Below are 10,673 nucleotides of genomic sequence, written 5' to 3' on the forward strand. Positions count from 1 at the left end.
GTCTATTAATTACTGAGAACAAACAATATAAGAGAATTTATAAAGAACTTTCTAGTTCTTTAATATTTAACCATGTAGGTTCTCTTTTATTTTTTGCACATCATACTTAAATTAGCATGGCTAAATCAATTATGCCAACTAGATAAATTATCAATATTGATAAAGTTCAGGTTTACACCATGACGTGTGCAATTCTCAATAAACTCCAAGTTTATTATGATATGGGTTTTTATATCAATAAACATCCACTTTATTGTGGTATTCTTTTGTTTGGTATTCAAACTGGAGAACAAAGCGGGTAGCTTTTCACATCGCTACAAGTTGTAGTAATATAAGATACTAAATCTTTCCTTTATTTATAGTCTCAATATAACCAATCGCTTTCGCGAGTACTTTAGAAACTAAATAAGTTTCTTTGATACTTACTACAACGCAATGCCTTATTGATAATCAATTTTGTTCCTCCAAAATAGTAATAATTGGCTCGTCCAGAGCTCTCAGTTAATTTTGTATTACCATACATTCATCATCCATATGGTAAATATCTCTTTTAAAGAGAAAGTTATACCATTATGGTTATGGTCAAAATTATATGCGAGATATGTTTCTTGCATTAATATTATTCTTTAACAATCACATTACCAAAATATTTTGGCGTACAATAGGTATGTGACCAATGATCATTCATGCCATAGTAATGACATTATTTTCTTATATCATCTCAAACCCCCTTCTAGAGGTGAGTGTGGTATATTCACTACCACTAGCACGTTCATATTCTTCCAAGAATAAATATGTATTCATAAATCAGAAGTTGTCACATTCACATCATGAATGGACCATAATCATCTATATGTGCTTTATAAAATCTCATGTCAAATTGATGACAATCATTACTTTCATAGAGTGGAGGATTATTTTGAGAATCCTTATTATTCTCATTACCACAATGATGACGACTATAATTTCGTCTATTGCCACGTCCACATCCATTGATACATTCATAGTAGTAATTTTATCTTCTTTCAGACTTATCACATGCTGCTATCACATTCTCTTAAGGGAATGAGAATGAAGCAAATTCAATGGGACGGGTTTTCAATTCTTTACCCACAATCATACATGAATTTGATCATGGCAGGGCATAAAAATTTTACCACTTCAGGTGGTTATAATTTCCTACAAACTCCATTAGAGTTATAATCAAACTTTGTTGTCTTTGCTTGTATATAAAATCAAATTATAGAATTTCAAGAATTTAAAGAGAAAAATAAAGTAAAATACTTACCTTAAATCCAAAATTTAATCATGAGGAATTTTATGGAACAATTGACAATCATTGTACTACAATCCCGAAGCTTCTACTCAATTGGTTAGAGCTTCGTGCTGATAACGTGTTATGAACAATAAAAGAAGAAGAAGAATATTGTAGAGAAAAGTAGGGAGAGAGAATTCTTATTGATTTTGGGATGATTTACAATGGAATAGAACCCTCTATTTATAGGGATAGAGTGACTTAGCCTCCAAGTAATAATCCCTAGAATCTCTCTAAATATAGACATTCACCATAAATAAAATTCTATTTATAACACATCTTGTTTTAATTTAGACTATTATATATAGCTAAAGAAATATGTACTGTTATATGCCATTTTCGCTCTAAAATTTGGTCATATTGACTATCAATCGACATATTTTTTTTCAATTCTTCCTACTATTTGATTCGTAATTAAAGATGACACCTTTCGGCTCACCTTTTGGCTCAACCTAACCAACTGGAGATTAATGTCGCTTCCCATATAGGTCTCATAAGAAACCATCTGAATATTCGATTGGTAGCTGTTTTTATAGGCAAACTCTCCAAGCGATAGAAACTGATTCCAAAAACCTCCGAAATCTATAATACAAGTGTGTAGCGTATCCTTGAAGATCTGAATGGTGCGCTCGGACTGTCCGTCCGTCTGGGAATGAAATTCTGTACTCAACTCAACCCGTGTGCCTTACTCTCGATGTACTGCTCTCCAAAATTGCAATGTGAACTTCGTGCCCCGATAAAAAATAATGGACAGCGGCACCGTGTAATTGGGCACAACCGCACAATTCAACCGACTAATGCTATGTTAAGGCTTGTCCACTCCCAAAATAAGCTACTCTTTTAAATATTTAGGGAAGGAAAAGGGTAATAAAAAAGAGAATTTAAATTTCCAACGAGATTCAAACACAACATCATGTTAGATACAGATGATCGAATTCTCAACATTGAATACTTCACTATTATATTATTGAATTCAATCTTCTAACGAGATTCCAATATCAAATCGTATAAATAAATATAACTAAATTCTAGCTACATTAGTATTAAATATCACGTTATCATAAATCATGATAATCTTTCACCGGATTAAATATAATTTTCAAGATAATAATATACAATCAATTCTGAATATGAAATATTAAATATTACGTTATCCGAAATCATGATAATCTTTCACCGGATTAAATAACATTTTCAAGAAAATTTTATAAGTAACATATTAAATGTTCTATTCATGAATAAGACCAAATACTTAGTATAAGGACTTGATAGCAAGTTAATTAGAAGAAAATGGAAGTAAAGAAACATAACAGAGAATATTAGGGGCGAATCTATAATTTCTGAAAATTACAGGCAAAGAAAACGTGACTGCTTATTTAAACAAAAAGATTTCCCCCAAATAACCATAACCGTATAACTTCCCAGTTGCAGACTTCAATACTCTTCACGCTTTCACATACATTTCAACTGTTTTTCACTTCGTTTTTTCTTTATCGGAGAAAATGAGCAGTTCTGCCGGAGGAGCTAGCGGAGGAGACGCCGGAGGAGACGCCGGAGAAGAGAATGTGTTTTCACAGGTGACTGAATTCGCTAAAGTAATTGATGATTTTCGCAATCACTATTTCCTCCCAAGTCGTCAGGGAAAAATTGCTGTCCTGAAAGAACAAGCTGATCGTGCTATCCAATTACTCGACGCTATTCCTAAAGGTAATTGAATTCTTAGAAAAATGCATTGAATTCCGAGTTTAAAAATGTTAAGTATATATTCTGATGCATTGAATTTGGACTCTGAAGTTCTGTATTTGTTTTACACGATTAATCTCTTTTTTTAATGTATTTTTTTGGGTTTAAATCATGTTTTATAAAAAGAACAAGAAAAAAAAAAAAGCAATCGCGAGAAGATCAACCGATGTACTTTTACTTGAATTCTTCGGAGAACGCATTGAATGAGTTCAAAAACGTAAAGTTGAAAAGGCATCGAAACGTAATTAAATCTCTTAATTATCCGCGTAATCACTAGTGTTTTGAATGTAAATTGTGGTTTTAATAATGTTTTTTATGTTGAGTAGAGAAGAGGCAATCGAAGGAGGATCACGCGATGTATTTGTACTTGAGAGGGAAGTTTCTGGATGTGTCTCCTGGTTATAATAAGGAAGCAGAGCAAAGTTTAACAGAAGCTGTGAGTAAATGTCAAAGGAAATTTCACGTTTGTATGTCTAATTAGTTATTCTTTTTATGATTCATTTTCATGACTGCTGATTTGTGTAACAGCTTCAGTTGAATCGTTATATGGTGGATGCGTGGATATGCTTAGGAACTTGTGTTTGGAAACGAGGAGATCTTGATAAAGCTAAAAGTTGTTTTAAATTAGGCCTTGAACAGGTCATTTTATATGCTGCTTCTTGGATTTTAATTAGCGTTTTGAGAGTGATCAATTTAGTTCTTGAAAATTCTGATGGATATATTTGTATTTGCTGTTTTCAGGATCCGAAAAATTTGGAGCTATTACGTCAATTAGCAGTGCTCGAAAGAAGACAGTGCACTGGTGAAATAGGTAAACTTTTGTACTTCCTTAGGAACTTCATATTTTGAATTTTGAACCTTAATTATGTAGTCACATTTTTTTAGAGAGTGCCTGTAGTATTAATTGATTGTATTCAACTTTCCAGAGGTTGAAGATCCAGAAGAAATCATTGCTGAAAGTATTAAGCATGCCAAGGAAGCAATTGCTCTGGATATCCGGGATGGAATATCATGGTGTAAGACTGCATTTTGTACTTCTTGGATATACTTGCTATTGATACATAAGTAGCACTTCCTGAAAACGACGTATACAGCTTTAAGGAAGAATAATAAGTTTGTTGGTCGTAAACTTGATAAAATTAAATAGTAAAGGGAAGGAGGATGAAGAACCAAAAAATGTCAGGGACTGAAAATTAACTGTCTATGATTAAACTGAGCTGCGCTACTCTAGGATTAACTGTTTTAATTTGTTCTAATATGATCCTGAAAATTGTGCTTATCAACTATGTTGCGAAGTCTGAATGTCCACTAAGCATGTCTTTTTGCTCTTAATTTCAATCACATTATACATGCCAAAGGAAAGAGGGATTTCTTTTAATGTGATACACATGCTGGTATACTCACCTTATAATGGTGCGTGTAATTTTCTCCACTTACTTTGGAGAATATGGTAGCAAATTAAATCAATTTCTAATCCCAGGATTCTCAACATGTAACTTAGATATATACCTGAGACCACCTGTGCTTACTATGTAACTGAGACCACCTGTACTTACCATACATCATGCCATAATTTATACGGAGCAGATAACTTTTGTAGAAGACAAAAATGAAGGAACTGAAACTATGTAGGTGATCTGGAACATATACTTATAAACTAGTAGATGCTCTTGAATATGTACATAAAAAGTTGCATGAATCTAGTACATGACGTGCAAATTGCATATTGTATTTCACTTGCAAGCTCAGTTATTTCAGTTTCCTGCTTTGACAAATTTACAATATTTTTGGTGGAGTTGGTTTCGTAATTGATAAGATTGAATATCCATTATCATGATTTAGTTTCATCCAAACTCAGGTTTCTTGAATGATCTTTCATTTTTTTTGCCAGATGCCCTAGGAAATGCATGTCTCACCGCCTATTTTCTGACTGGAGCTTGGGATCATGATATGCTTTATCAGTCATTAAAAGCATACAAGAATGCTGTGAGTATGCTTCTTGCCAGTTTATCTTTTCATAAAGCTTCCCACAATAAGCCTACTTTGCTGTCTTCTTCTTATAATTTACCTCATGGACTTCAGAACTATCTTATATCTCCTTAAGGTTGTTTTGTCTGCATTTCTTACTCAGGCCCTCTAATTTTGTGTTCTGTTTCAGGCGAAAGACCAAAAGATGATGCGCAGTGCTGAATTGTGTTTCAACTGCTCGATGGTAAGGCTATATACCAATTCCTTTTTTCAATTGTTCTAGCACATAACTTTTATGTACCTGAATGTTTAAATAGTTCCTGGAAGCATGTAATAAAAGGCTTCCTGGTTCACTGGAAACAAAGGGAGAACTAAATAGCAAAATATCTATGTGTGGAGCTTTTCATGCGCTTGGGTTATACTTATACCTTTGCAGCTTGAGCATGTTTATGCTTAGTCATGAAACTTCAAGAGTATATTCAAAAGAAAGCATCTATTTTCTTCACCGTGACATTTCATGTCTGCTTATATATCCTTACTTTCATTTGCCTCCTCAAAATTTCAATACCATGTTTTTGTGATTCTGTAACTTGGTTCAACAGACGTACAAGTTTCTGGAGAACTATTGGATGGCCCTATCTGGATTTGAAAGTGCTGGATTGTTGGATCCTAGTATTAAAGCTATAGAGCAAGCGTCAAATCTGTGCGATGTTCTTGATGATGTAGACTCTTTGCTTAAGGTAAGATTATATAGTTGTGACTCTAATTCATGCATATTGCCTGTCACCAGTGTGGAACTCAAGCATGAGGTAACTCTGCTTCCATCATCAGAATTACATATTCTGGATGTGTTTCACATCCTAATACCACAGAAAATTCAGTACGATAGTATTTTGAGATTCTATCAGTACTGCTCTGTATCTTCAAATTTTGGCTTTGAAACCCTTGATAAGTATAAAGGGCAGCTAGGAAAATCAAATGCAAGGGAAATAGGATTCTAGTAAGACAGTTAAAAAAGATTAAGAAAGGGACTCAAAAATATTGAAGGTACTAATTCCAAGAATAGCTTTATGCATTCAGTATATTACATATCAATAAAACACAGGAGGTTTTCTCAGATTACATGTCATTTTTATGCATATGACATGTCTTTTTATGCATGAGATTGTGAAGGTAGTTGAATTAGTTGATCCTGTCTTTCAGAAACTAAATGATGCTAAGCAGCTTTCTTCTCCAACATCATCATCTCTTCCTACTGTTGATTCGCTAGCATCATCCCTTGCTTCTGTTGAATGTAAGCTTTATATATGGGTCTTAGATATTTTTCCTTTCCAAAAACAGTGTGATATTGGATTAAGATTGTAATCCATAAAATGAGCAAAATACTTTCTTGTAGTGGATCCTTCTTATGAGAGAGCTACTGTCGATCGCCTAACTGAAGGTCTTAATGAAGGAAAAGCAGTCACAGGAAAAGTTCTGTTTTCAGTTAAGAATCCCAGCAAAAGACCAATGTAAGTTACCTTACCTTAGAAAAGTTGATTCTGTCACTTCTCCCCTCCCAGAGCTGCCCCACAATCTGCAGATACTATGTTGTCTCAACTTCTACTCTTCTTCTGCAGATACTATGTCGTCTGTGATTCTGACCGCACATGTTTTGTAATTACTGTTTACGGAATACGTGGCACTGCAGTAAGTAACACCTTTGGTCTAATCTCTGTTACTTAAACGAATGTGATCAGTTTTTTTTTTTTTTTTTTTTTTTTTTTTTTTTTAAGTACAGTTCTAAGCAACAGGCGCAGTTCACATATTCTTTTCTTAGTTACTTTGCTGCTAAAGTGGAAGTATGTCTGGCAACAAGTGATCATTTCTCCTCTACTTTCCCTTCTTGGAAGAAAAATCTTATTAAGTTACAATACTTAGTGAATACCAATATAGTGAATTACACACTTGGAATATAATGTACACTGAGTTGGAATAGTAATGTTTTGCAGATTGTCCCCAGTATTTGTTCCATTAAATAAGAGATTTAGAAAGCAAAGACTGCCCTTTGTATTCCGTTAGAGTTTCACATTATATTGAAGAGCTGATTTTAGATCCAATATCTCCATTCAACTAAATTTTTGATCATGTTAATAAATTTGTGACATCCTTAAATTCTGCTATACAGGATTGTGGCATGTTCCAATTTTCATGTGTTTACGCAGGACAAAGAGCTGAAATGAATTATAAATGAAAAAAAGATAAGGCAAAGAAAATTTGACTGTGTAGTAAAGCATCTTTTTGTTTGAGAGAGAGCAGAGAGTAGATAGATATACAGTGACTACTGAGAATTCTATTTTACATTAATTGTTGGAGTACTTGCTGATCTTCAGTTGCTCGCATTCCCCTTAGATTTTCACATTACAAACTACTCCTGTTGACAGATCAAAGAAGAAGATCAGATCACACTTTTGGATCCTTTCTACCATTCCTTTGATTTTGAATGGAAATTAAAGGTAACCTTCGATCATTTTAATATCTCTGTTTTTTCTTAGCTTATTCCATTTTACTTCTGCATATCTCAAATGACTGGTTTATTTGAAAAGTTATGTGTAAGCTGTACAACAGGTTTTTATGTTGGGTTTACATTTCGATGTTTCATATGTGTCAGCTCCACTTTATTTGATATCTTTTTTGGTGTTATTTCCTCTTCCTTTTTTCTTTTTTCTCTTTTTTTGTAGAACACCTTTACTAACGGTAACGTTTTAATCCTCTAATAGTATTTACTGGGTTGGCGAGGATCATTAGGTTTATCATTGAAGCTATATTTCAGATAGAGTTACATGTTTACCTATTGGCTCTTCTCTCTGTCTTTTTTCACTGCAGTAGATACCAAGCATAACAGTCATTCCTGACATCGTTTGTGTTCCCCATGTTATTACACTGTCTATATGTTATCTAAACTTCTCTTTCCTTCCCATCTAATCACATGTTAGTTTTTATACTGCAGCGATATCAGTTCAAATCAGTGCGAGTGGATTTTCTGCGACAACTTCGTGTTAACGGTGCAATTGTCTCGCCTCAACATGTTATTCATCGGTCAATGTACGCCGATCTCATGAAAGGATAAGGAGTCTGTGTTCTTTTCTACTTGTCAGTAAGATACCTTGAATAATACTCTGGTGATTAGTTCAACTGTGACGGATTTCATGTAAATAGCAGTAAAGGAAACAAAACTGATCAAGATTTTGAATGCTCCTATAACTTCCCACCAGTAAAGCAATATGCATTCTACAGCTGTGGAATCATCATCTTTCTCATCTTCATCTTTGATAGTTTCATGCAATATTTTTGAATGCTTGTCTAGTTTCCTTAGCTCATTATGCTGACATGAGATGAGATCTTCTTTTCGTTACTATATGTTTTCTAGTCCTGTGATTAGTGTATTTCGATTTGAGATGATATTTGTCTAGGGAAAATACTTAAATTATAGCATGTAACTAGCACCACAATCTTGTATAGCATGTAATTCCGACAGAAAGAAAGGAAAGAATTAAAGACAAACAAGTAATTTAACTACTACCAAAAGAGAATTACATGCAATTCCAACAAAAAGAAAGCTAGGAAATGAAGACGAACTAAAAAGTAGTTCGCAACACAGTTAGCAAAGTATATTAATTCTGAATCAATACTAAGCTGAGAAAGGACTGTTGAAGATCCATATTGGTGGACTGAATCTGTGGTAGGTATAGTGGGGTTCAATGTTGCCATCTAGATAGTTGTATATGCCCAGGTCCTTGCCACCTCCTCTTTCACTGTGGAAGTATGACGAAGAACAATCATCTGTAAAATATACACGGTTGCCCTTAAAATATTCATCTTGTTCAACAGCCAAAGTGGCATTAAAGCCAAGGAAGAGTGCCCTGTTCCCTAAATCAAAAACCTCCTCATAACTCTCCTTATCCACATCAACATCAAATTGTGTAGCACCATATGTGTTCGTTTTGAGGTTCGTTTCAATTCCATCTCGAACCATCGCCCATAGTTCACCTAAAGAATGCACAATAAAGTCGGAAGGTAGTCCGTTAACTACCCTTCCAGCGGTTGGTTGCGATTGTGAACCTCCTCTGAAGCCTACGATCGAAATGTTTCCCTGAAAATTGACTGCATAAAACTGGCTGTCGTACCAGCATACGTGGATATGAGCATTTCGACAGTAATAAAACCCTTGAGTCCAGGTCTCCAGTAAGCTAACGAACGAGGAACTCCTTGAATATGCATCAAAATATAGTCTTCGTTCGAGTCATGAGGATTGGAAGAGAGGCATGCTCTCAAGGAAACTCTTCAATACCTAAAGAAATTTTCTATTAAATATTCTCTAGGCTTCATGTCAAGTCTTTAATGCATTTTAAATGCGTCTCCAAGCTTTGTAACTCTTTTTTCTCGAATCCACACTTTGTAGACATCCATCAAAGCCACTCCACGTGTCGTTCCAGTAAAACCAATTTTCTACACCATGGACCTGAACGTGAAACATAAAAGAAGCCTTTGTTTCTAGTATTGAGGAATTACGTGGTTTTATAGACCATCAAAGATTTGATTACGTTAAAGCTTTGATCTGCTTATCTTCTATCTATATTTATATCTATATCTATATCTATACTTATCTTCTATTTATATCTATATCTATATCTATACTTATCTTCTATCTATGAGGAAAAGACCCAAATGGTCCCTTATGTATAAGGCCAGGTTTAAGTTAGTCCTTTATATATTACCTTGGACAGCAATAGTCCTTTAAGTTTGCTGAAGTTGGACACCTTTGGTCTAAGGCTCACTAAAATCCTTTTTTTAACAGAAAAAGGGTAGTCAATGACGGCAACTCTATTCCTTAACGGAAATTGTTAGCCCCAATTATAATGTTTCTTTTTGTTCTCCTTGGAAATAGACTTCACCTCCAAACCTTTTCACTGGAAAGGGGATCAAGGATGTTGCATGTGATTGGATGAACTTAAAAATTTAAGTAATGTGAAAGAAACTCCATGGACGAAGTGACTGGTTTTATGGCTTATTCTTTTCAAATTGTTGTAAATTCATTTTATTGGCAAAATTTTTTTTCTCAGATACAAAAATATTTTTTGGTTCATTATTAATTATTTATCCTCCGCAATGAACAACTCAATTTAGGCATATTAAACAACTCAATTTGGATTTTTTCTGTAGTGACAGAATTTAATTAATTTAACCTCTACGATTTTGCTGCTGAAGGATAGAAAAAGAAGTAGAGGAAAACAGGAACTTCTTAGCAGAGGAGGAAGGAAAGTCTTGATGCAGATATATGATATGATGGAGGGGGGCTGAAATCGCAAAGGAAGAAAACAGATGAAAAATAGCAAAAAAGAGAAAGAGAACATATTTTTACTTAATGGTGGAAAAGGCGATAGTGAAGGTTGGGTGGTGTGACGATCTCATCTTGCTGTTAATATATTCTGTTACGAATGGAACTTTACCGTTAAATGAAAGCCTAACAAGGATTTTAGTGAGCCTTAGACCAAAGGTGTCCAATTTCAGCAAACTTAAAGGATGATGGTTGTCCAGGGTAATATATAAAGGACTAACTTAAACCTGGCCTTATACATAAACGGACCAGTTGGGTCTTTCCTCAGCT

At 34.3% G+C, this 10,673-nt stretch overlaps 1 protein-coding gene across 1 annotated transcript; it reads left to right on the top strand.

Moving 5' to 3' along the window:
* LOC109235570 (tetratricopeptide repeat protein 5-like) lies at positions 2,737-8,331 on the top strand. Its single transcript, XM_019401733.1, has 13 exons — positions 2,737-3,022; positions 3,385-3,494; positions 3,587-3,697; positions 3,800-3,869; positions 3,985-4,074; positions 4,950-5,044; positions 5,217-5,270; positions 5,629-5,766; positions 6,230-6,320; positions 6,423-6,537; positions 6,646-6,715; positions 7,450-7,521; positions 8,016-8,331. The coding sequence occupies exons 1-13, from the start codon at positions 2,818-2,820 to the stop codon at positions 8,133-8,135; spliced, it is 1,341 nt and encodes a 446-aa protein (XP_019257278.1). The 5' UTR covers positions 2,737-2,817; the 3' UTR covers positions 8,136-8,331.

Source organism: Nicotiana attenuata, chromosome 12, assembly GCF_001879085.1.
Source record: "Nicotiana attenuata strain UT chromosome 12, NIATTr2, whole genome shotgun sequence".
In the NCBI taxonomy this organism is placed as follows: domain Eukaryota; kingdom Viridiplantae; phylum Streptophyta; class Magnoliopsida; order Solanales; family Solanaceae; genus Nicotiana; species Nicotiana attenuata.